Source organism: Anolis carolinensis, chromosome 1 (assembly GCF_035594765.1).
Source record: "Anolis carolinensis isolate JA03-04 chromosome 1, rAnoCar3.1.pri, whole genome shotgun sequence".
Taxonomy (NCBI): Eukaryota; Metazoa; Chordata; class Lepidosauria; order Squamata; family Dactyloidae; genus Anolis; species Anolis carolinensis.
The window spans coordinates 1720411-1747444 of NC_085841.1; the positions used below are offsets into that span (position 1 = coordinate 1720411).

Sequence of the window (27034 nt, forward strand, 5' to 3'; positions counted from 1 at the left end):
TGGCCGAACAATACAATCGACTTTATGACCTCCCTTTCCCTTCCCCAGTGTTCATCGCTCTCCAGTGATTCTCCATCATTATCTTCCTGAGGTCCATGGGGAGAGTGGAGCAGTGGCCCTTTCGGATGTCCTTCAGGCCCGGTACTCGAAATAGCTGTCCCGGACCTCTCTCTCTTGAGCGGACACTCTCTTCCCCGATGGGAAGGTCTGGTACGTCCGCAAGTTGTTCGGAGATGCCCGATGGAGATGCCACAAGGTTTTGGCACTCAGAGGAGGACTAAATGGAGACAACAGCAGGGGAAACACAAGACAGAAAGGACAGGGGTTACATAGCTGTCAGTTGGTGAAAGTATAAGAAAGTAACCGAGACGGGGAGCCCAAAATCCACAGGATGCGCCTGGATTGTGGAACTGATTTATTTATTTATTTACAGTATTTATATTCCACCCTTCTCACCCCGAAGGGGACTCAGGGCAGATCACATTATATACACATAGGCAAACATTCAATGCCTTTTAACACAGAACAAAGACAAGACAAACATAGGCTCCGAGCGGGCCTCGAACTCATGACCTCCTGGTCAGAGTGATTCATTGCAGCTGGTTACAGCTGGCTTGCTCTCCAGCCTGCGCCACAGCCCGAGCCCAAACAGCCTGATGTAGTTTGACACCCCTGGAGTCCTGGGAGCTGAAGTTTTGAATCCCTTCGTCCCAAGTCTTTAGCTTTCTCTGGAACATCGAGCCATGCTGTGTGGATGTATTGTTTTTGTGTAGTTTGTACTTAGTTTAAAGCTAACTGACAGCGTGTGTGTCTATAATGCAGCATATAATCCAGTAATCCAGTAATGTAAGAGTTAACTGCATAGAGTAGAGAGTTATGGCTAGAGGGAAACAGTGAAAGATTTCCAGTACGGAACAGGACATTTGTCATACATTGGAACGTGGGAGGAGACAGTGCTTCCCATACAGTGAATGAACAAGGTCGGATGCACAAATGCTATGCTTCGGCAAAACTTTGTAAATATTGTACAGAACAGCAATAAAGTATAAAGCCGCTTATTTCAGTTGACATCTGGGACGTCTGTATTTATTTCCGTGCGACTGAGCAGATTGCCAGATTGTTGGAAGAGGAGGTAAATTGAGACAGGAGGTGATTGAGTCTCAATTTAACCATTTCCTGACATGCAGGTGGTCTCAAACTGCATTAATTCTAAAGTGTAGCTGTTGCAGCCTCCAAATATGAGAAATCAATCAGCCTTTAATTTTGCAATTTTGCAGAACGGATGAGGGGGAAAAAAGCCTTGAAGGTGTGGTTTCTTTTTCTAAAGTTCAACAACATGAATTTAAAACCGTGTGTATTTTCTTAAAAGTGATGTTGATTGCCTATGAAAACCACTGCATTATTTATTATTATATTTATTTATACCCCACTTTATCTCCCCCGAAGAGGACTCAAAGCAGCTTAACATAAAGCATTGACATGCAATTTAAAATATGCAAACATTAAAATAGGATTAAATATAAACAGTATTTAAAAATTCCCATTTAAAAATCATTTTAAACTGATTCAAAGTTAAAAATCACTACACAGCCATAACTAATCTTCTTCCCCACCGTCATCCATCATATAGAACAACCTCACTATGGGTGCTGGGCTTAGCATAGCGGGCTAAACCTCTAGCTGCAAAAAATCATGCCGATCAAAAGGTCGGCAGTGCAAGACCAGGTCAGGGTGAGCACCCACAGTCAGCCCCAGCTCCCTGCCCACCTAGCAGATCAAAAGCAGAAATGAGAGTAGATAAATAGGTACCACTTTTAGCGGGGGGGGGGGGGGTAATAAAAGGCGTCTTTAAGGACAAAGATTGGGAGGACGTCTAAGGATGACAAAGCTCCTCGGCATGGAATTTGGCACAACAGCACCCCCTGTGGCTGGAGTCAAGCATAGCCTCCAAGATGACGGAAATAAGATGGGAATGCCTTTACCTCTGTTGTGCTTTGCCTGTCCTTGTTAACTGTATAATGGTATTGAATGCTTGCTGTATGTGTGTTCTGTAATCCGTCCTGGGTTCCCTTGGGGAGATAGAGTGCCAGGCCTGATGAATGTAATGCAAATATATATATACTAGCTATGCCCAGCCACGCGTTGCTGTGGCGAAGTATGGTGGTATGGGAAATAAGTATTGAGGAATTGGTGGTAGTTAAGGTAAAGGGTCAAGGTTTTCTCCTGACATTAAGTTCAGTCATGTCTGACTTTGGGGGTTGGTGCTCATAAAGCAGATAATATGAGATTATAAATGGGTTATATAGCTGTGTGGAAAGGCCTTGAGTCTACACTGCCATATAATCCAGTTCAAATCTGATAATCTGTATTTTATAGGCAGTGTGGAAGAGGCCTAAGTGAGAACTAACTCTGCCTGTTCCTGGGCTGATTGGGTTGCTAGGAGACCCAGGGCTGATTGGGTTGCTAGGAGAAGGCGGAGCTTAGCCTTCTAACTGGCAGCAATTGGATAAAAACCATTATTCCTTTCCCTCTAATTAGGACTTTGTTTTTCTTTTCTTTTTGTTGTATCAACCTAGAGGTGTAGATGAGGGGTTGTGCTGTCAATTTTCAAGGTTGTGGGGTGCTTAGTTTTGTTGTTTTGTTGGTCGCTGTGATGTCTCATGGGCCATGTAGTCCCCTTCCTAGTACTATTGTGGCAGACAAAGAGGAAAACTTGGGTTTCCCACCGTTTCAGCCAGAATTGGAGCCCCTGCACCTGCAAGATGTTTGCCCACAAGAAGTCAGCCAAACAAGCCTTGAGCAGAATTCTCCCCCGTTCTCTCGCAAAGATAATTATAATCGAGATAGAGGCGCTAGGGAGGTGAAGCGCCGAAGCGCCAGAATCGCTGCCAGACAATTAGCTGATTAAGCCTGTTTCCCTTGGGAAATCTTAAGGAGTCATGCATCTGGACACAGTATGGGTTTCACTTCTTGTTCCCCAGGGAAAGTGTTCCTTGGCGGGAAAACAAGATCCTATATAGGTGTTTACCCACAAGGAAATCCTTGCGGAGTCAATTCGTCAGCTTCTGGAGTGAGATCGTGTGTGGACTACGCTACTCCAGTTCCTTGTTCCCAGGACCTTGCCACGGACTTTGTTCTAGTTCCAAGCCTGCCTTGTACCCCGGACCTCGCTACGGACCCTGTTCTTGCTTATTGCATCTTGTTGCCTCGTATCAAGTCTTGTTTGCCAAGAATCTAGTTTGTTTTCCAGCCTTGTTGTCAAGCTCCATTGGACTAAAGGACCCTGTCATTTCCCCACACTTTGCTTGGCAAAGTGTGTGTTTCGGTTATTGGATTATAACTTTGGACTCTAATATCTCATATTGGACATTGATTTCCTGGACTATATTTGACCTTTCCTGAAAGGTCTACTTCTGAACTTTATTCTACACTTCTTTTTATTGACTTTATATATTTCTTTAATAAAGATATTAGATAGATTCTGGTCTCTGCGCATGGTTATTGGTGCTCTGCAGCCTGGGTCCTGACAGTCGCCGGGATTCCATCACTCTTTTATATATATAGATACACACACATACACACATTACATACATCAGGCCTGGCACCCCACAGATGTGTTGGATTGCAACTCCCATTATCCCTAACTACTATGGCATATATATATGCATTACTTTATATCCAGAGGCCATGCCAACTGGGAGATTCCAGCTGCAATAGCCCAGAAAGTAACTTTGTCAAGCTCCATTTCACTCATTTCAACCTTGGTTAGCTCTTTTCATCTCTCTCAGTAACCTCCCATTGAATGTTTACAGAAGTGAACACACAGAGTTCTTCTTTCTTTCCTTAAAGATTTAAAACCGATGATTGCTTCCCCCAGTTCGCTTCACACTTGAATTCTTTTGGATGAGAGAAAGGGACATTGCGAAAGAAAGGAATTGTGTAAACCCAAATGGTAGAAGGAGGTCAGTGTGGTCTAATGGTCTGAGCGTAGGGTGAATGCAGTTTGATATCATTTTCACTGCCATAGCTTAGTGCTACAGAGCCTTGGGGAAGCAAAACTACAACTCCCATTAAGATATCTAGTCCAGCCCTTTGCTCGGTGCAAGAGCTGTTTGCATTTATGTTTCCTGAAATAAACATGTCCCGATAGCAGGACATCATAGTACCACCATTACTATTATTATTTTACTTTTATTCTCACTATACTGATCCAAAGCAGCAGCTGAGGACGGGATCTATTGTTTCATCTGCTTCCTTGCAGAGTCTACACTTGGGATCTGTTGTTGACTTTTCAATTTTGGCTTTGATGGCCTTGGTTCTAATGGCTTGTTCTTGGGCTAAAAGAATCGGGCCCTCAGTCTCCTTTTTCAAAGTCCCATTTGTTAGCCACAGCCATGTTTTTTCTTTGTCAATTTGGATCTCGATTTTTTTCCCAGGAACTGTCCATGGAGAGCCTTCTTTTGCCAGTTTTCTCTTCTGCTCTGAATTGTGTTTTTACGGCATTCTCTTTGTCTTTTGCACTTGAAGCAGTTTACTACTCTTGACTTCCCTCAATGGTGGTTCTTGACTGCCTTTCCCATCATCTGCCAGGGCATCTTTCTCTTCATCTACAGTTCGTTTCACTTGCAGAAGACCTCTTTCTCCCTCCTGATTTTTTGGGCAGGTCAAGTCTGTCGACATCACTACGCGGGTGTCATGAGGAGTGGATTGCCATCAGTTTTCTTGTTTTTCTGTCCAGATAATCTAGCTCTGCTTGTGTCCAGTTCACAATTCCAGCAGTGTATTTAATGATGTTATTATTATTTTATTGTATCACACAGCAAACAAGATAGACATGCTGGATTTCGTATCACAAAATCACAAGTCGAACACTTCCCAAGTGTCTAGGACTGTGTGATGTATTTTCGGATGATGCGTGCAGATCCCAGTAGGGTGGCCTTTTGCAGTTGGCAGATTGTGATTTTGTCAATGTCTATTGTTTCCAAATGTCGGCTGAGATCTTTTGGCACGGCACCCAGTATGCCCATCACCACCGGGACCACTTGCACTTGTTTCTGCCAGAGTCTTTGAAGTTCAATATTATTATTATTATTATTATTATTATTATTATTATTATTATTATTATTATTATTATCAACATCATCATCATCATCATGATAATTAAATCAGTCAATTAATCAATATTTGTAAACACAGAGATTTTGGGAAAGAGGTCTCTTTGCACCAGCAGAGGGCAGTCGTGAAACACGAGAGACTCGAGGATTGGTTCATTGGTTTGTTCACCATGCAGCTTCTCTGGATTAATCTACACTGAAGACTTAATGCAGTTTGCTACGGCTTTAACTGCCATGGCTCAATGCTATGTGTTCCTGGGAGCTGTAGTTTCGTAAAGTCCTGATCCTGTTCTGCCCAAGAACCTTTTCTACCCCATCAAGTTCATCTCCCAGAATCCCATGTCATTGAGCCACGGCTGTTAAAGTGGTCTCAAACTACTTTAATTCCATAGTGTAGATCAGGGGTCCCCAAACTAAGGCCTGGGGGCCGGATGCGGCCCATCGAAGCCATTTATCCGGCCCCCACGGCACAAGGGCAGAAGGGGGTTGGGCTAAAAGACCCAAGGGGTCTCTTCTTCTCTTACAACCATCATCATCATCATCATCATCATTATTATTATTATTAACATTGAGGCTGGGTGGCCATCTGTCAGGGATGCTTTGCTTGTGCTTTCGGTGCACAAAGGCAGAAGGGGATTGGACTCAATGGCCCAAAGGGTCTCTTCCAACCCTCTTTTTTATTGTTGTTGTTGTTGTTGTTGTTGTTATTATTATTATTAATTATTATTGCTCGGTGGCCAACTATAGTCCGGCCCTCCAACGGTCCAAAGGATCATGAACTGGCTCCCTGTTTAAAAAGTTTGGGGACCCCTGGTGTAGATGCACCCTGTAGCCTCACAATGGGAAGTTTTATTCTTGAAATAAAACCTCCAAAGACAATGTCCCCATGCCTATGTCATCACAAAGCACCTAAACAACTCATCCCATCAACAGAAATGCCGCACAAGAACAAAAACACTGAATTCAGTCTCCTTGCAAAAGACAATTTGTAAAGGTAGAAACGCTCCGCTCCGGACAGCGCAACTCACCCTAGAAAAACGCTTCCCACGAGAAGCAATCATTTATGATTCATGCCAGGAAAGTAAGCACACACAAAAGGAGCTTCTTTAATAACAGTAGGCTGACAAGAATACATTATTTAACCCTCAATGATGGGCACATAAAGGAGGGTTTGCTTGCCATTAACATGGTGATATGGTTGCAATGCAAAGACTCACAACACATAAGTACACAAACACATCAGTTGTCCATCCAGTTTCTTGTCTTGAATCAATAACTTGTGAGGTTTTTTACCCTGGCGTCTTTTCTGTGCTGGAAGTGATTTGGATTTGGGGGTTTTCCCCCCCAGATTTGGGAACACATTCATTTTGCACACTAGTGTCCTTACCTGGCATTGCCCAGGTGTCATTGGGGCCACTGTCCGCCTGTTTTCTCCCTTCTCCAGCTCTGAGAAAGTGTATCTCACAATGCCTCTATGCCAATGCTCTGGCAACTTGCTTTGGGTAGGCTTTTTCTTCCCTCTTTTCCCTCATGCACTTTATCTCTCTTTCACAACAAGGGAAGAAGAAAAGAAAGATAGGAAAGAGAGAGAAAGTGTATGAGGGAAATGAGGGAAGGAAAGAAAAAAAAACTTTGCAATTGTTGATCAGAAGCTCTCTGAAGCTTTAGGTTCTCTTACTGCCCAGCTGATCCCTAATCCATCTAAAACACAAACGTGTGCTTTTCACCTTAAGAACAGACAAGCATCTAGACAAAACTACGGTTAGGTGGATCTGTAATTGGCTAAGCGAACGAACCCAAAGGGTGATTCTCACCAATGCGTCGTCTTCATCATGGAAAGAAGTGACAAGTGGAGTGCCGCAGGGCTCCGTCCTGGGCCCGGTTCTGTTCAACATCTTTATTAACGACTTAGACGAAGGGTTAGAAGGCACGATCATCAAGTTTGCAGATGACAGAAAACTGGGAGGGAGAGCCAACACTCCAGAAGACAGGAGCAGAATTCAAAACGATCTTGACAGACTAGAGAGATGGGCCGAAACTAACAAAATGAAGTTCAACAGGGACAAATGCAAGATACTTCACTTTGGCAGAAAAAATGGAAATCAAAGAAATAGAATGGGGGACGATGCCTGGCTTGACAGCAGTGTGTGCGAAAAAGACCTTGGAGTCCTCGTGGGGAACAAGTTAAACATGAGCCAACAATGTGATGCGGCTGCTAAAAAAGCCAACGGGATTCTGTCCTGCATCAAGAGGGGAATAGCGTCTAGATCCAGGGAAGTCCTGCTCCCCCTTATTCTATTCTGCCTTGGTCAGACCACACCTGGAATCACACTGTGTCCAATTCTGGGCACCACAGTTGAAGGGAGATGTTGACAAGCTGGAAAGCGTCCAGAGGAGGGCGACTAAAATGATTAAGGGTCTGGAGAACAAGCCCTATGAGGAGCGGCTTAAAGAACTGGGCATGTTTAGCCTGCAGAAGAGAAGGCTGAGAGGAGACATGATAGCCATGTACAAATACGTGAAGGGAAGTCCTAGGGAGGAGGGAGCAAGCTTGTTTTCTGCTGCCCTGCAGACTAGGACGCAAGGGAACAAGGGCTTCAAACTACAGGAAAGGAGATTCCACCTGAACATCAGGAAGAACTTCCTCACTGTGAGAAGGGCTGTTCGGCAGTGGAACTCTCTCCCCCGGGCCATGGTGGAGTCTCTTTCCTTGGAGGCTTTTAAGCAGAGGCTGGATGGCCATCTGTCGGGGGTGCTTTGAATGCGATGTCCTGCTTCTTGCAGGGGGTTGCACTGGATGGCCCATGAGGTCTCTTCCAACTCTACTATTCTATGATTCTATGATCTCGAGCTCTGAGGATGACCTGGGAAGCATTGCAGCACACCAAAATACTTAGAAGATACCCTGGACCGTGCTCTGATTTACAAGAAGCACTGCTTGAATATCAAGCAAAAGGTGGGTGCTAGAAATAATATCATACGAAAGCTGACTGGCACAACCTGGGGATCACAACCAGACACAGGGAAGACATCTGCCCTTGCACTTTGCCACCCTGTTGCTGAATATGCATGCCCAGGGTGGAATACATCTCACCACAATAAAACAGTGGATGTGGCTCTTAACGAGACATGCTGCATTATTACAGGATGTTTACGTCCCACACCGCTAGAGAAATTATACTGTTTAGCCGGACCATCCTCTGTTCAGATATCAGCCAGCACACTAATGCCTTAAACCAAGGAATAGTTTTCCAAGATCTACAGAGAGAGTTGCAGGAACACCTTAGCAAGCGAGAGTCCAAAAGTGGCAGGCTAGAACCCGGAACCTCAATCCATGGCTGAGACTGGATGAGAGACTCCCTCCTGGGCACACAAAAGATGGGGCGACATGGAAGGCACTGAACAGACTGCTCTGGCACCACGAGGTGCAGGACCAATCTTCAGAAATAGGGATACCTAGTGGAGTCTGCAACATGCAAGTGTGGAGGAGAGCAAACCACAGACCACCGACTACAATGTGGTCTGAGCCCTGCCACATGCACAACCGAGTACCTTCTCACAGTAACACCAGAGGCACTCCAAGTGACCAGCTACACTTGGGGACATTTAGTATAATTCCAAGTTAACTTTGTGTTTCTAAATACAACTGTAACCTCGGTTTTGCTTCTGATATGATAAATATTCTTCCCTTGCTTTTCCTCTAACATCTTCCCCCTCTTCTTTTCCTTTGATTTCCTTCCTTTCTTTTCCCTTCTTTCTCTTTCCTTCCTTCTACCTCCCATATATTTTCCCTTTTGTTTCTGTTCTTTCCTTCCCCTTTCCTTTATTCCTCCTCACCTCTTTCCTTCCTTCCTTCCTTCCTTCCTTCCTTCCTTCCTTCCTTCCTTCCTTCCTTCCTTCCTTCCCTCCCTCTCTCCTCCTCATGAACATATCACCTAGCAGCAGCCTGCTTCACTCTCTTTCTTTCCTGGTGACATCACTGAAGGCCACTTCACCTAGCAAAAGCCAATGCTTCACCTAACCACAGCAAATCTGCTTTGTTCCTTTCCTTTTCCAGCCTGAAAGGGATAGCTCTTATACTTAAAACCCTGCATTGATTTGAAACTGGGTAAGGAAGGGTCAGTATGCCAAGTCTGGTCCAGATCCATCAAACCATGGAGGACCCTTTGTGGTACAAACCAAAATACCTACATTCACATTCTGACATTTAGATGGATGGATGGACAGATAGATCAAGAAATAGATAGGTAGGTAGGTAGATAGATAGATACATCAAACAATTTGGAGATAGGATCAAAATCTAAATGTGACATTTGTAGTGTCTCAGAGACCCCCGAGTCATAACCCCGTTGCTATTACGGAGCAGACCGAAGAAGAGATGGGGTTTCCGCCATTTCCGCTTGATTCCGTCCCTTTCCAGGTGCCCACTGTGGACAGTTCTAGCCCACAGTTCACAAGAAAGGGCCTTGGCTCTCAGCCCGGTTCTCCAGAGAATGTTAGTTTTGACCGCCGATTATCTTGGGAGGCTTCGCGCGCGGAAAAACAGATTTTGAGAAGGAGCGCTCGTTTAACAGAAAAAGCCAGCGTTAATTAGGCTGGTTCCCTTGAGAGTTTTCTGGGAAGACTGCATCTGGCAAAGTTGTTGTCTTGGGTCATTTTCCCTTGGGAAAGAGCTCGGACACCTGGCTGAGGAGGAGAGCAAAGTCCCATAAAAGTTCTGGGCACCAAATAGATCTTGCGATGTTCAACGTGTCAGTTGAGGGATCACATCGACTCTAGTTCTGCAGTGCGCTACTCTCGAGTAGACCGGCTGCCTCTCGTCTTCCTGTCAAGCCTGGACAGCGATTCAGCTTTACCACGACTAACTTTGCCTTGTTTTGCATCCTAGCCTCGGATTGAGCCCTGGAACTCTGGACAGTTCTTGCCTTAATTCCCCACTCAAACAGCCTACAGGTTTGAGTGTGTTTCGGTTAATGGATTTAAAACTTTGAACTCTAATACTGGATATCTGCTTACATATTACTGGACTATATTTGACCTTTCCTGAAAGGTCTACTGCTGGACTATATACTCTGCTTATTTTTTATTGCCTCCTTTATTTCCTTAATAAATATATTAGATTGTTTATTGGCCTTTGTGTCTGATTCCCAGTGCTCACGCTGCCTGAGGTGTCACAACATTCATGTATGTTTCATATACACCTTCTACATATAGCCTATGGATAACTTTATACACAGTCTTGTGAATAATTTTGTACATGATACAAAATGTACCACATTGCACCATCCAAGGCTTCACTCGCTCAGCCAGTCCATTGGGCAATTTGGAGCATTTCAGGAGTATGAATAAGGGATGCTCCATCCCATTGCATGTTCTCTTTCCAATATTTACACAAAATTAAAAATGCAATGAGATGTATAAAAAGGCATTGAAACCAGTACCATCTGAACCCTCTCCAAGGTGCTGGACATGTTTAGGGATCAGGTTCAGCCCTTTGGAGAGCTCCTCTGCAGCTGAGTTTAAATCTTGGTTTAACCATTCTAGAAAACCTACAATAATCTTGGTTTAACCATTTTGTTGGCTGCAACTATCCTATAGAACAGTGGTTCCCAACCTGTGGGTCCCCAGGTGTTTTGGCCTACAACTCCCAGAAATCCCAGCCAGTTTACCAGCTGTTAGGATTTCTGGGAGTTGAAGGCCAAAACATCTGGGGACCCACAGGTTGGGAACTACTGCGGTAGAAGGAATGCAGTTGGCAGCTCTTTCAATGCCAGAGCTCAATGCGATGGGATCCCGAAATGTGGCTAAATACTTTATAAAACCCATTATAAACACAGAGAGATGCCTCAGGCTGAAAGGCTGCCATCCCAAGATAGCCTGCTTCATAGGATGAACGCACATCTCTCCAAAGCTCTCCAACTGAGATGGTAAAATGCTTCAGGCTGAATGTGAAAAACACAATGAATGAACATTGACAGTCATATTGACATGCATCCAAAGGGGCGCACGACTGAGAGCAGTGGGTGTGGGAACACTCTGAGTCAACTCACAAAAACATTAAGACAACAACCTCAATGACAGCAACCCCACCACCTGTTTTTCACAAACGTTTCCAATGCAGACGCTTCTGTGTCATCTCTTGGATATACAACCAGAGTTGCAAACTGAATTGATAAGAGAACAGCGCGTCGATTCGACGTTGAAAGCAGTCTGAGGGAAAGGAATCGGGGAGGCTGAATAGAGGCTGAACATGAGCCAGAAATGTGTTGCAACAGCTAAAAAGGCTAATGTGATTCATGGCTGCATCAATAGGGAGACAGTGTCTAGATGGGACAAAGTCTTATTTCAGGTGATGTCTTACCAAAGCATAATAGAGTGGGAGTATGAGTTCCCTCCATCTAGAAAGTATCTTCCTCTTGATGCAGCCCAGAATTGCATTGGCCTTTTTAGCTGCATCACTCTGTCGCCTTGAGTTCAGCTTGTGGTCCACTAGGACTCCCAGATCCCATTCACATGGGTTGTTTCCAAATCAAGTGACTCCCATCCTATATCTCCACATTCCACGTTTATTGCCAAAGTGTAGTACCATACGTTTCTCCCTGTTTAAGTGCATTTTATTAGTTTTGGCCAATCAGTTCTCTGACCTGTTAAGGTCCTTTTGGATCCTCTGGGATATTTGCTATCCCTCCCAATTTGGTGTCATTTGCACATCTGATAAGCCCGACTTCTATTCTGTCATCCAATTCATTCATAAAGATGTGGTTCGGCCAGTCAACCAATTCCCAATCCACCAAATTGGTGAGTTGTCTAATCCACATTTGCCTAGATTCTTTGTGAGAATGTCATGGGAACCTTGTGAAAGGTCTTACTGAAATCAAGCTATGCTATATTCACAAAATAATAATAATAATAATAATAATAATAATAATAATAATAATAATAATAATAAATGGCACAACAAAGCATTGCATGGAAAGTTCCTTGACAAAATTGAAGGGAAAGCTGATAAGGAGAAGACCTGGCTCTGGCTCACGAATGGGACCCTGAAGAAGGAGACAGAAGGCCTGATCCTTGCAGCCCAGGAGCAAGACATCAGGACAAAGGCAATTAAGGCCAAGACTGAAAAATCAGCTGATGACCCAAAATGTAGACTGTGCAAGGAAGCTGACGAAACCATTGATCACATCCTCAGCTGCTGTAAGAAAACCGCACAGACTGACTACAAACAGAGGCACAACTCTGTGGCCCAAATGATTCATTGGAACTTATGCCTCAAGTACCACCTCCCAGCAGCAAAGAACTGGTGGGATCACAAACCTGCAAAAGTATTGGTAAATGAGCACACAAAGATACTGTGGGACTTCCGAATCCAGACTGACAAAGTTCTGGAACACAACACACCAGACATCACAGTTGTGGAAAAGAAAAAGGATTGGATCATTGATGTCGCCATCCCAGGGGACAGTTGCATTGACGAAAAACAACAGGAAAAGCTCAGGACCTCAAGATTGAACTTCAAAGACTCTGGCAGAAACCAGTACAGGTGGTCCTGGTGGTGATGGGCACACTGGGTGCCGTGCCAAAAGATCTCAGCCGGCATTTGGAAACAATAGACATTGACAAAATTATGATCTGCCAACTGCAAAAGGCCACCCGACTGGGATCTGCATGCATCATCCGAAAATACATCACACAGTGTTAGACACTTGGGAAGTGTTCGACTTGTGATTTTGTGATACGAAATCCAGCATATCTATCTAGTTTGCTGTGTCATAATAAAATAATAATAATAATAATAATTGTTGTTGTTGTTATCAACGACCAAACTTGTAACTTTATTTAAAAAAAAAAGTCAAGAGACCACCCACTGGGCATTTGTAAGGGAATGCACAATGAAGGGTCACTTGAAAAGGAATACACCCTTCCCACTTTCCTATTTCCTTTCCAATGGTGTCATTGCTTTCTCTATGTTCACCCTGTTTTACTCTTCCAGACACGCAGCATCTGGCCGACATGCAAACACAACGTCTCTGTGTTCCTCCGTTCGCCAACGCAGCCATCGGTGAGGAAGGCTGTTGCCCATCTGCTAGCTTTCAGAGCCACGTTGTAATGGTGCCGGGGACATTTTTAAAGGATTGTGAGGCTGCTGAGTTCTCTTTCAGGGACCAAACAGACATGATGGTGTAGGAGAAGATGCTGAAGGATGGCGATCAAACAGAGCATGCCAGTATCAAAACTTAAGTACATTCAAACGGCACTTTTGCAATCCTGGGAAAGCCACTCTCTCTCAGCCTCAAAGGCAAACCCCTTCTGAACCAATCTTGCCAATAAAACCCTGTTATAGGTTTGCCTCTGAAGAGCTATTATAAGTTGGAAATGACTTAGAATCACACAAGAACACCGTGATATATACTTACATATAATCCCATGAATCTGCAAGACCTGTGCAAGGTCACTTGGGGGGGGGGGGGGGGGGCTTCGTCTTCACAGCATCACCATAATCAGAACCCAACTCAATGACAAACAACAACACAACAACAAGCATATCCTGCCCATTTTAATATAAGCTCTGGGTAGTACATTAGTGTCACCATTTTGAACAAATTAACAATTGTAACATCATCAAACAATACAGTAACAATGAAAAGCACATATGGAATTTTCACGTAGAATCCTAGAGTTGGAAGAGACCCTAAAAGGCCATCCAAACCAACCTCTTTCTGCCTTGCAAGGATACACAAACCAAGCCCTCCCGGCAGACAATCCTCCAGTTTCCATTTTAAAAACCTCCAGAGATTTGGTTGTTTGCACTGAAGCATCAAGTTGTACGTATCTTTTTGTGGTGGTTGCAAGGTAGCTTAGCTGTCTAATGTTGTTTAATGTTGCTCTACTCCATGGGAAGGGGAGAGAGATGGTGGGCAACAGATCTGTATGGAAAGCAAAAGTCTGGTCATCTGCCTCCTCCTTCTCAGGTTGCAAAGGAAGGAGTGCTTTGGAAATACTGGAAATACTGGAAATCTGCTCTGATGTACTCTCTTGCTGAAAATGCAATAAACAGAACCTTTGTTTAAAAAATAGTTCTGGTTTGAATCCAGGGAGTGGGGTGAGCTCCAGATGTTAGCCCCTGCTTCTGCCAACCTAGAAGTTCGAAAACATGCAAATGTGAGTAGATTAATAGGTACCACTCTGGCGCTCCATGCAGTCATGCCAGTGGCTACATGACCTTGGAGGTGTCTGCGGACAATGCCGGCTCTTCGGCTTAGAAATGAAGATGACCAACAACTCCCAGAGTCGGACACAAAGACTTAATGTCAAGAGAAAATCTTCACCTTTACCTATTTATTCTTTTTAGAGCGATAAAGTGTAGACATCACCATAACAATAACAACAACACTATATAACAAAGCTTGATAACATTTCTGTTCCTGTTCTGAAAGTGTTACAGCAGAGTCTCATTTATCCAACACTCACTTATCCAACGTTCTGGATTATCCAACACATTTTTGTAGTCAATGTTTTCAATATATCATGATATTTAGGTGTTAAATTCGTAAATACAGTAAGTGCTACATAGCATTACTGTGTATTGAACTACTTTTTCGTCAAATTTGTTGTATAACATGATGTTTTGGTGCTTAATTTGTAAAATCATAACCTAATTTGATGTTTAATAGGCTTTTTTTTAATGTCTCCTTATTATCCAACATATTCGCTTATCCAACATTCTGCCGGCCCATTTATGTTGGATAAGTGAGACTCTACTGTATTTCCCATTTAATTGTGAGGTCCTGACTTTGTTCTACTACAGAAACTTTGTTTTTGAGGCCGCCACAAACTAGATTGAATTGTTTGAGACTCTATGAGATATTTATTGAAAAACTATGTCCAAATGTGCTACAATATGTCCTGCAAAGACAAAGGTTTTTTTGCAGTTTAATAAACTTTCCTCATGTTTTTATGATAGAACCAATTAGGAAATGACATTTATAACCCAGGAACAAAAATGCTGTTACACAGTGTAATAATTCCCCACTTATCCCAGTGATTATCTAATGAAGTGACTGTTAAAACTTGAATTGTGCTTTTCCTGCTTGGCAGGGGGTTGGGCTAGATGGCCTTTAAGGGTCTCTTCCAACTCGATGATTCTATGGTTGACAGGTCTTTTTGCTTATTGTTTAAATGAGATGTCATTCGTTAAAACTGGTAAAGGCAGAAACAGAAATGCAATTCTCCAGCTAAATGCAAGCAAATACCAGCATATCAAAACCCACCATCCAGTGCATAATAATGCATAGTCAATGCAAGCAAAATTATACAGGATATGACAAATAAACATGGCAGGACCCATGCTCCTGACACAATTCCAAATGGAAATTGCCCTTCTTCAGCTTCCTTTGTTGTTTGGCACCAACAAACTCAACCTTCAGAGCGGGATCCAGACCGCAGTTCAATCTCAAAGCATCACAGTGTCTCCTTGGCATCTTTGGAAGAAAACAGGACGAAGAAACGACCAAGGAGGGGATTTTCTGGTTTGTTTGGGGTGTTTTAGAGGAAAATGTGCTTAGAAAAAGGAACCAGACCTACGACAAAATACAGAGGAAATATAAACTTCAAATAAGAACAACAACAGAATAGAAAAAGGAATGGTGTAGACCAGGCATGGGAAAAACTTGGGCCTTCCAGGTGTTTTGGACTACAACTCCCATCATTCCTAACCGCCTCAGGCCCTTTCCTTTTCCCCCTCAGCCGCTTAAGCTTTGTAGTCCAAAACACCTGGAGAGCCCAAATTTGCCCATGCCTGGTCTAGATGCACACATAGAAACAAAACAAGTACAAACTCACAGATCCAGAGGGTTAGGGTATCTGTCCCTTTCCTTGACTGGGATGATGAAGTAGGGCACCCGTTGCACCATCCCCGTCTTGTCCAGATAATGTTGGCGATGCCTCTGGGATTGCTGTGGGTTTCAAAAACAAACAGAAGAGAAGCTGGCACAGAATAGAGAGAAAGGTACAGTCCTACACTTAGACAATACAAATGAAATACAGAGATAGAGGAAGGGGGACACCTGGCTTGGAAACGGTCCAAGACCTAGGGACCTCAGAGTCTTAGGTGCTGAATAATGTATTGCGGATTGATGAGGATAAATGGCTCTTGCATGTGCCCATGATCCAGAGTAACCCACACCACAATGACGTACCACTCAGCTTTGCAGAACAAAAAAATACAGGAACTTTACTAATTCCAAGAGATCAAAAAACCTGGGTTGGGTTAAGCCCCCGACCATTAAATAGCCCGGCTTGCTGTTGACCTATGCAGCCCTGAAAGACAGTTGCATCTGTCAAGTAGGGAAATTTAGGTACGCTTTATGCGGGAGGCTAATTTAACTAATTTACAACATCATAAAACTGCCAGCAAAACACGAGGAATGGAATGAGGAAGTACAGCCACTACTGGACAGTGAAGCAACAGCTCCCCCTGTGGCCGGAATCATGAAACTGGAAAAAAAAGTTAAATGCCTCTGTGTCTGTCTATATATGTTGTTTGTCTGTTGGCATTGAATGTTTGCCATATATGTGTTCATTGTAATCCGCCCTGAGTCCCCTTCGGGGTGAGAAGGGCGGAATATAAATACTGTAAATAAATAAATAAATAAAACAGTGGTATTTACAATGGTCCCTCTGATTGCTCACAGAAGTCCGCCTTCATTAACAGCCCTTTCTCAGTCCACAAATCTGCTTCAGAGAATAATACAGTCCTGGTTCTTCACCCTCTTTTCTAAGCAGCAAACAGGCCTCAATATATACCTCACAACCTCTGAGGATGCCTGCTATAGATGTGGGCGAAACGTCAGGAGAGAATATTTCTGGAACATGGCCATATAGCCCGGAAAACATACAAAAACCCCGCAATTCCCAGGTCTTTGCAGGCTCAGCCAATCAGCTTCATGCGCTTCATTTACCAGTTAACACGCATATAGCACAGTGTCTTTGTAAACCATAACTAATAAGTCAACAGTGTGATACAGCAACTAAAAAGGCTAATGCAGTTCTAGGCTGCATCAAATGTGGTGCAGCCTCCTTCTCTGGAGGTCTTTAAGCACAGCCTGGATGGCTATCTGTTAGGAGTGGTTTGGTTGTGCTTTTCCTGCATGGCAGAAGGAAGTTGGACTGGATGCCCTTGGGGTCTCCTCCAATTCTATCATTCTTTGGCCTTTGCAGTATGAAGACAACATAACCTAGCAGTTAGCATCCTTATCTATTTGTCTTCTCTCTCATGTGGTGTTTTACAGGTGGTAAAGATCGAGATTCACACCACAAAAGCACACCAAGGCTAAAATATTATTACAGTGTGTCGCACCTCAGGTTAGCTTCATGTTGCTAAATACACCAGGCTGCACACAGATTGAAGTCTTTTGTAGTTTATTAGGAAACAGGAGACAAATAGTTCTTAAAAAGCAAAAGTAAAGTTCCAAAAGAGATTGTTGCAAAATGAAGCTATAAAGAATAATCCAAGAAAGCATTAGGCATAAAACGAAGTTCCATTAAGGCATGACAAAGTCCCATAAACATGAACACACAAAGGCTGTAAGAAATCTGGAGAACAAGAGCTTGCTTCTTGATTCAAACAAGAAGTTGCTTTGACAAAGGTTTCTCTCTCAGCACGCTCTTTTAATACCCCTTGCATAGCATGAAAGCATTTCTTTGCCCTCTGACCTCCCTTTTGTTTGCTATTCTAACACTTCTGCGAACCCGGAATTCCAAACGACCAGCTCAACCAGTTCGATCCAAAGATTCTGTTTCTTCAAGGCCAGACAGCTCGTTAGTGTTAGTGTCTGTCTGTATGCTATCAGGCTGGGAGCTGTCCTCCCTTCCTGAGTCAATTTGCACCTGGCTAGTATCATCAACCCCATTCCCTGTTGTGGGAAAGCCTCCCTTTCCCTCATCTTCCACAGCAGGAACACTCTGAACCTGACTCCCATAATTCCCATCAGAGTCATCTTGAACCAGAATCCCATCATCTTGAACCTGAAACCCACAATCCCCATCAGAGTCACTCTGAGGCTCCAGCTGAATCACAACACAGTGGGACATTTGATTTGAGGGAAAGCCATTGATACCAAATTCATACAGCAGTGGTTCTCAAGCTGTGGGTCCCCAGATGTTTTGGCCTTCACCTCCCAGAAATCCAAACAACTGGTAAACTGGCTGGGATTTCTGGGAGTTGTAGGCCAACACACCCAGGGACTCACAGCTTGAGAACCACTGTCATAAAGTGTACCAACACAACAGAATGACTAGTTTGACAACACTTGAACTGCCGTGGCTCAATGCTATGGAATCTTGTGAATTTTACAAGGTCTGTAGCCTTCTTTGCCCAATAGTGCTGCTGCTTTAGCAAACCATGAGCCTTGGCAGATAAAACTTCATTCATTCTACAGTGTAAATGCTTCTCTAGAAACAGATAATTGGAAGGGACCCCACAAGGCCATCCACTTCATCTCCCTTCCACAGCACAGGAAAACCATGGATGCCGAAATCCCATTATACACTATGGTATAGGAAAATTGTTCCCTTTATATAAAATGGCAAAACCAAGCTTTGTCATTACGTGGAATATTTTCAAGCTGTGGATGGTGGGATGTAGAATCCCTGGATAAGGAGGAAGGACTCAATCAACCATTTAGATAGTACAGTAGAATCTCGCTTATCCAACGTAAACGGGCCGGCAGAATGTTGGATAAGCGAATATGTTGGATAATAAGGAGAGATTAAGGAAAAGCCTATTAAACATTAAATTAGGTTATAATTTTACAAATTAAGCACCAAAACATCATGTTATACAACAAATTTTACAGAAAAAGTAGTTCAATACGCAGTAATGCTATGTAGTAATTACTGTATTTACGAATTTAGCACCAAAATATCACGATATATTGAAAACATTGACTACAAAAATGCATTGGATAATCCAGAACGTTGGATAAGCGAATGTTGGATATGTGAGCCTCTACTGTACTATGTAACAAAATGTGAAAAGTTTTCTATTCCTGGTTCGAAAATGTAATTTCCTGTTTAATTTTGTGGTACAGTGTTCCCTCACTACTTCATGGTTCGTTTTTTTGTGGTTTTTCAATAAACTCTAAAATATTATTTTAAATCATAAAAATTGCAATTTACAGCCTGAGGAAGGGAGGAAAAAGAAGCTGAAGGGAGAGAAAAGGAGCCCAAGCAGCAACGAGAGGAGAAGAAGGCAATTTATCAACATACGATTGTTGATAAAGACTTAAAATAGTGTATAACTACTAAAATAATGTATAAATATATAGCGTCCCTACTTCGTGGATTTTCACTTATTGCAGGTAGTCCTAGAACTTAACCCCAATGATAAGTGAGGGAATAATGAAAGTAGTTGTTATACTGCAGAAACTAAGTTTTTGTGGCTGCCACAAACTAAGTTGAATTGGCTGAGACTATGAGATATTGACTGAAAAACTAGAGCAAAATGTGCTGCAGGATGTCCCGCCCACAAGAACAAAGTTTTTGCAGTTTAATCAACTTTCCCCATGTTTTTATGATAGAACCAGTTAAGAAATGACATTTATAACCTAGGAACAAAAATCGTGTTACATCGTGCAATGCAACATGATCTGATCTAGCTTTACACACTGTGGAATTGATGAAGTTTGTCACCACTTTACCTGCCACTTTATAGCAGGGGTTTTATATGCTATTTTTGTAAATTTGTTACATAATCTTATACTGTTATTGTTTTATATGTTCATGTACTTTGCTGTATTTTGCATGCTGTTGCACTATTGAATACTTTTGTGAGCCGCCCTGAGTCCCTCCAGGGAGATGGTGGCGGGATATAAATAAAGTTTTATTATTATTTATTATTATCGCTCAATGCAATGGACTGCTGGCCATTTTATTTGTTCTACATGCCCTCCTCCCTGAGGAAGAGGACAAACAAATAAAATAAAACAACCGTCTGCATAAATAATGTGTGCTCTCAGCTCATCCCTTTTAGCAACCCACTCTTTAGTATTTATAGCTCCCGGTGGAATTGCCAAATGTTGGGAAAAGGGAATGAATATCAGCCTGCAGCCAAATTGTTGCCTTTGCGTGCCTTGGTATCTGATTAATGGTGGCCGCAAGGCAGCCCTAATGCAATTTGAATGCAGTTTGACACCACTTTAGCCACCATGGCTATGGGATAATGGGAGTTGTCGTTCTTACAAAATCTTGACCCTTCTCTGCTGAAGAGTTCCCAACTACAACTCCCAGGAATCCGTAGCATGGATCCATGACATTTAAAGTGAGTCCAAACTGCATTAATCCTACAGTGTAAACACACTCTCCACCAACCTTTTGTTTTCTGCTTCCACTTAATAAAAGTACAGAAATGGCTCCATAGGGAAAGAGTTTCCTCCCAAATTCCCTCTAGATATGATAGGAATGTAAACCTGTGACTTTTTCGTCTGAATAAAGAAAGCTGAACAAGGTCTACTTTTTGGCATCGAAAAGGCAGGGCATTTGCATGGAAAATAATTCCCTGGAACATGAAAGGATGGACAAATTTGGCAAGAAAACTGTGTTATTCTTCCTGACAAAGGGGTGCATCTGCACTGCAGAGTCAGTCCAGCTTGGCACCCCTTTAACTGCAATGGCTCAACACTATTGGATTATAAGAGATGTAGTTCTATAAGATCTTTAGCCTTCTCTCAAGAATGCCAACTCACAACTCCAGGAATCTACAGCATTAATCCTACAGTATAGATACACTCTTGATAAACCTTTTCACCTTCCACCTGATTCATCCTTTTTTTACAAGGAATGAAAGAAATTCCCAAGAGAAGAGGACAGAAAGCCCACGGCTGAATGGAAAACAAAACAAAACAAAATAATTCCCGGGTGACAAAGAAGTTGTATTGTGTGGGGGCACAGTATGCAAAAAATTAAAATGAAATAAAATTCACTGCACGAGAGATGGAGGTTGGAAAATAAGCATCATTCTCCCCTACTGTCACAAATGAAACCTCCTTATTTTGCTAACAAGGAGGCAATTTATTTGCTCGTTCAGTTGTCCTCCCAGAGTGTTACGATAATAATAATAAATCCCAGAGATATTGACAGCATCCGCCAGCACTCATTAGCTCTATGGCATCAGCCAGGAGGAAGGAATGATGGGGCTGGGGGGAGATTTAAACTTGTTTTGAAGGAAGTTAGAGAATTACTTAACTTGTTTATTTCAAATAAAATACTCTTGTTGATTGGCAAAGCGGTGAGCAATATGGAGGCGGCAAAGCAAATCAGACAGTGCAGATGTACTGACAAAAACCACAAGAATGTTTATGCTTCCCTATACTATCCAAAGCTAAAACAAGCAATCCCCAAGTGATGAACAAGATAGGTTCTGTGGGTTTGTTCTTAAGTTGAAATTGTTTGTAAGTCGAAACAGATACATCTTTTAACTATTCCAACTTATATACAAATACAACTTATGAACAAACCTACAATCCCTATCTAGTTAGTAACTTGGAGACTGTCTTTATATAAATAGATGTTGTATGTCAGCCTGTTCAATCTGTCTGTTCACAATGTATGGCCTGAGTCTGATGTTCATGAAGAGAAATATACTTCAATTGATGGGTTTGAGCTGGAATTAAGTGTTAATGAGAGGCCTTAGCAGCCAGAATTACGTGTAGATGGGACAGGTTCAGATGACCTTTCATCGAATTCTGCAGAGTTACTCTCTGGCAGTGAATCAGAGGCTGTGTGTCCAAGTGGCAGCGAGAAGATAACCTTGAACCGAAAACAGTTTTACAGCAAAGATAGGGAAATCTCTGAGAAACTCAATCTGCTCGTTTACAACAGAAAAGAAATAATAATCAGTTAGCTGCCTCCGAAGGGAAAAATAATGCATTTCTCGAAGTTTGGGATTTTAGGGAAGGCTTTTATTGATTCATGCTGCCTTCATTTCTCAGTCGAAGCAAATTTTCCTTAACCCCAAGGTTCATGTTTCCAAGTGCTCCATGTTTCCAAGCATTTATTGTGTTCCAGTTGGCCTTTGGGATTTAATGTTTGATTTCTGAACTAGGCCCCTGGTGGCACAGTGTGTTAAAGCTCTGAGCTGCTGAACTTGCAGACCAAAAGGTCCCAGGTTCAAATCCCTGGAGCGGAATGAGCACCCACTGTTAGCCCCAGCTCCTGCCAACCTAGCAGTTCGAAAATATGCAAATGTGAGTAGATCAATAGGTACTGCTCCAGTGGGAAGGTAACGGTGCTCCATGCAGTCATGCCGGCCACATGACCTTGGAGATGTCTATGGACAACGCCGGCTCTTTGGCTTAGAAATGGAGATGAGCACCAACCCCCCAGATTCGGTCACAACTGGACTTAACATCAGGGGAAACCTTTACCTTTACCCTTTTGAATTAATTTATCTAAGTCCCCTCAGGGAGATGGTAGTGGGGTATAAGAATAAAGTTATTTAAAATTAAAACCAGAATGTCCAGGGCGCGCATCTAATGCCAATAGAGATTAGGAGGAAAGAAAGCCTGCTCATAGAGAGGAATGGGGAGAGCACTGAATGAACCAGCAAGTGCATGAGCACAGTGCTCTTTTAATAATAATAATAATAATAATAATAATAATAATAATAATAATAATAATAATAATAATTTTATTTGTTACCTGCCTCTCCCTGTGGCTCGAGGAGGATTACAGAATAATTAAAACACATAAACATTGTAAAACATATGTAGAAACATATTTCTATAAGATACATATTAAAATACACAAAGCAGAGAATAAGCAAAGGACACAAGTTTAAAAATCATGTTTTAACGTTACAAGCTGTATAGAATCCATACACATGTATTTTTATGTTCTGCATAGGAATGTAGCAAGAAATTGGTGCAAAAATCCAAAATACAATTACTACTTTCACAGGTAAGTTTTGTATGAAAAAAAATAAATTAAAAAAAGATTGTCAGGGGAGAGTGTCAGGAATAATATTGCATCATATTCTCACCAAAGACACTTTGCAAACCTCAACCCTCCAGGTGTTTTAGACTTCAACTGCCACAATTCCTAACAGCCTGCTAACTGTTAAGAATTGTGGGAGTTCAAGTCCAAAATACCTGAAGGGAAAGCGAAGTTTGCCCATTACAGGATTGTAAATACACCCGACACGTTCCGAAATATCCCCCGTACCTTGTAGAATTCCTTGAGCTCCTCCGAGCGATTGAAATCCAAGTTGAAGCGGGAGTAAACGGGAGTGTGGAGCCACCGGTCCCAGCCTTCGGTCCTTGCACACAGGACCAGGCCCGGGTCCCGGGAGAAAAGCGTGGGGAACTGGCCCGCTTTCGCATAGCGGCTCCCGCCGGCATCCAGGGCTTTGCTCCGGAAATCCTGGAAATATTTCATGGTGGCGTCGCCATACGTGTCGCCAAAAGAGAACACCACGTTGGGGACATGTCCGCGGTACCTGGAGGGAGATAGGGAAGAAGGAAAGGGGATAAATGAATCCTTTATTGTGTCTAATGGGGTTAGTGAATTAAGTCTTTTCAACTATCCAGTACGGTGTAGAAGATCAGAAGGAAGGGGGAAATATTGTACAAAGTTAAAACTGATACAACTCTTTCTTCAGATCCCTTACAATTACACACACTCTATATCTATATATATAAAAGAGTGATGGCATCACGGCGACCCACAAAACAACAAAACTACAGGCCCCCCAACCTCGAAATTTGACAACACAACCCATCATCCACTGATCAAGGTTGATACAACAAAAAGAAAAGAAAAATAAAGTCCTAATTAGAGAGAGAGGAATAATTGCTTTTATCCAATTGCTGCCAGTTAGAAGGCTAAGCTCCTCCAACTTGATCTCCTAGCAACCCAATAAAAATAATAAAAAACACTAAAAAATAATTAAGAACACTAAAAAATCAATGCAATAAAATACTATAATAACAGAAAATAACTAAAAATAATACAAGAAAATAATAAAATATAATAAATAAAAATATAACTTACAATAAAATTAATTAAAACATACAAATATCGTCAAATAAAAATTACACAACAATTTTTAACCAATACCACTACCACTCTGCCACAGCAACGCGTGGCCGGGCACAGCTAGTATTCTCTATAACAAAGAGAGGGTCGCTATTATGAGGGGTCATTATTACCGGCTGTTGGGAATTGTGGGAACTGAAGTCCAAAACACCTGGAGGGCCCAAGTTTGCACATGCCTGGTCTAAACACAATACCCATATAATGCTTCATATACAGCTGATAAATATAACCCGAAGCTCATTCTATACTGTTCCTTCCTGGGGGGCCGTGGCCAGAAAGTGGTTCTGGGGGACTCCTGTTTGAATTCCCAGCCGTTGTTGTTGTTGTTGTTGTTGATGATGATTATTATTATTACTCAGGGTTCTGTTTTGTCTTGCTGTTCAACATAGGAATGAAACTGCTGGGAGAGAGTTTTGGAGTGCGGTGACACAATATATACAGATGACACCCAACTCTACTACTCCTTTCCATCTACAGCAATGGTTCCCAACCTGTGGTCCGTGGACCACCAGTGGTCCACAAAAACTAAAATATGATCCGCGGCTTCACCGTTACCACACCGTTGCAACAAGAGCGACTAGTCCCGCAAAACCCCCTTATAGTGCTGAGACAATGGGGATGTTGGGAGGGGAAAGGCTGACTACCCACAAAAGGCTAAACAAGCCTCCTGACTGCTGCTTCTCCTCCTCACTCCCCGAGTAGACCATTCCATGTGGTGCCTGGAAGCGGGAGCACCTTGGTGTCTCCATTTTTAGGACTGTTCCTGAATCTAAAGTTGCCCAAAAACTGATTTGTAACCATTTTGGTACTAATGTTGGAGAGTGGTCCTTGGTCAAAGTGGTCCCTGGTCAAAAAAAAAGTTTGGGAACCACTGATCGACAGCCAGTTTTAAGTTATTTTAACTTTGTGAGAAGTGTTATTATATTGTGATTTTATTGTCTTACTGTTTTTATTGATGTAATACTGTTTTTGGCTTGTCCCAGTGTAAGCCGCCCCGAGTCCTTCGGGAGATGGAGTGGGGTATAAATAAAGTTTTTATTATTATTATTATTATATTGTATGATACAGCAAACAAGAAAGATATGCTGGATTTCGTATCACAAATTTACAAGTCAAACGCTTCCCAAGTGTCTAGGACTGTGTGATGTATTATTATTATTATTATTATTATTATTATTATTATTATTATTATTATTATTATGACACAGCAAACAAGATAGACATGCTGGATTTCGTATCACAAAATCACAAGTCGAACACTTCCCAAGTGTCTAGGACTGTGTGATGTATTTTGGGTTGATGCGCGCAGATCCCAGCAGGGTGGCCTTTTGCAGTTGGCAGATCATAATTTTGTCAATGTCTATTGTTTCCAAATGCCGGCTGAGATCTTTTGGCACGGCACCCAGTGTGCCCTTCACCACCGGGACCACCTGCACTGGTTTCTGCCAGAGTCTTTGAAGTTCAATCTTGAGGTCCTGATAGCGGCTGAGTTTTTCCTGTTGTTTTTTGTCAATGCGACTGTCACCTGGGATAGCGACATCAATGATCCAAACCTTTTTCTTTTCCACCACTGTGATGTCTGGTGTGTTGTGTTCCAGAACTTTGTCAGTCTGGATTCGGAAGTCCCACAGTATCTTTGCGTGCTCATTTTCCAATACTTTTGCAGGTTTGTGATCCCACCAGTTCTTTGCTGCTGGGAGGTGGTACTTGAGGCATAAGTTCCAATGAATCATTTGGGCCACATAGTTGTGCCTCTGTTTGTAGTCTGTCTGTGCAATTTTCTTACAGCAGCTGAGGATATGATCAATGGCTTCGTCGGTTTCCTTGCACAGTCTGCATTTTGGGTCTTCAGCTGATTTTTCGATCTTGGCCTGAATGGCCTTTGTCCTGATGGCTTGCTCCAGGGCTGCAAGGATCAGGCCTTCTGTCTCCTTCTTCAGGGTCCCATTCGTGAGCCAGAGCCAGGTCTTCTCCTTATCAGCTTTTCCTTCAATTTTGTCAAGGAACTTTCCATGCAATGTTTTGTTCTACCAGCTGTCAGCTCTAGTTTGTAGTGCGGTTTTCTTGTACTGGTTTTTTTTTTGTCTGCTGTGTTTTGAGGAGTTTCTGATTTTTTACTTCAATCAAAGCAGGTTCTTCACTGTGCTTCACTTATTATTATTATTATTATTATTATTATTATTATTATTATTAGGAAGCTGTCCTGACCCTAAAGCGGTGCATGTCATCAGTAATTTTGGACTTCAACTCCCACCATTCCTTAATGAGGGAGAGAAGGAAGAGGCTGTTAGGAATGGTGGGATTTGAAGTCCAAAAATCCCTAGAAGGAGGGCCCAAGTTGGCCCATGCCTGGTGTAGATGCACTTCAGTCCCAAAGCAAGCCATATTCTCAGACCCTGCCTTCCTCTGAGCATGTGCAGAGTGCTAATTCCCCACCCCCCCTCCACATCTATTTTCCTTTCTTCCCTTCTGTTCTTAGGCTTATTTCTTTCAATAATACTGAGATAAAACAACTCATTCGCCTTCCTGAACCTTTTTGTCAAGATGAGACCCCTTTCCCCAATAAACCTCCCTCAATTTCCCCATAAACCATGACTTCTTAATAAAAGAGCATCTCACCGACCCAGGCATGAGCCCAGGCGGCACGTAGACCATGTTGTTCTGCGTCAAAAGCGTCCCCGCGCTGCGCGTGGCCATGGCGGACGCAAGAGCACACCCTGCCGGCTTGGCCAACTCAACTGAGGCCGGGGATTCAAAGTGAGGCCTGTTTTCTCGCTAGGCCGCGGTGGTCACAAAGCCGTCTCCATGGCGACGAGGCAAGCCATGTA

At 42.7% G+C, this 27034-nt stretch overlaps 1 protein-coding gene across 2 annotated transcripts; it reads right to left on the reverse strand.

Moving 5' to 3' along the window:
- On the reverse strand, nucleotides 1-27034 carry cimip2c (ciliary microtubule inner protein 2C). 2 transcript variants are annotated; one of them, XM_003229149.4, is made up of 4 exons: nucleotides 26830-27034; nucleotides 23334-23607; nucleotides 15957-16069; nucleotides 1-277 (listed from the first exon to the last, which is right to left on the reverse strand). In XM_003229149.4, the coding sequence occupies exons 1-4, from the start codon at nucleotides 26901-26903 to the stop codon at nucleotides 133-135; spliced, it is 606 nt and encodes a 201-aa protein (XP_003229197.1). In that variant the 5' UTR covers nucleotides 26904-27034; the 3' UTR covers nucleotides 1-132. The 2 variants fall into 2 exon arrangements, with proteins under 2 accessions (XP_003229197.1, XP_016853923.1); XM_016998434.2 differs by lacking the exon at nucleotides 1-277 and adding an exon at nucleotides 13657-15694.

What these genes read in the sequence shown, in the direction of transcription:
- cimip2c (XM_003229149.4), bottom strand. Translation starts at nt 26,903, where the DNA reads ATGGCCACGCGCAGCGCGGGGACGCTTTTGACGCAGAACAACATGGTC. An exon ending in CCGCCTGGGCTCATGCCTGG is followed by an intron (nt 23,608 to 26,829) that starts GTCGGTGAGATG and finishes ATCTCCCTCCAG; the next exon opens with GTACCGCGGACATGTCCCCA. An exon ending in AGCTCAAGGAATTCTACAAG is followed by an intron (nt 16,070 to 23,333) that starts GTACGGGGGATA and finishes TGAAACCCACAG; the next exon opens with CAATCCCAGAGGCATCGCCA.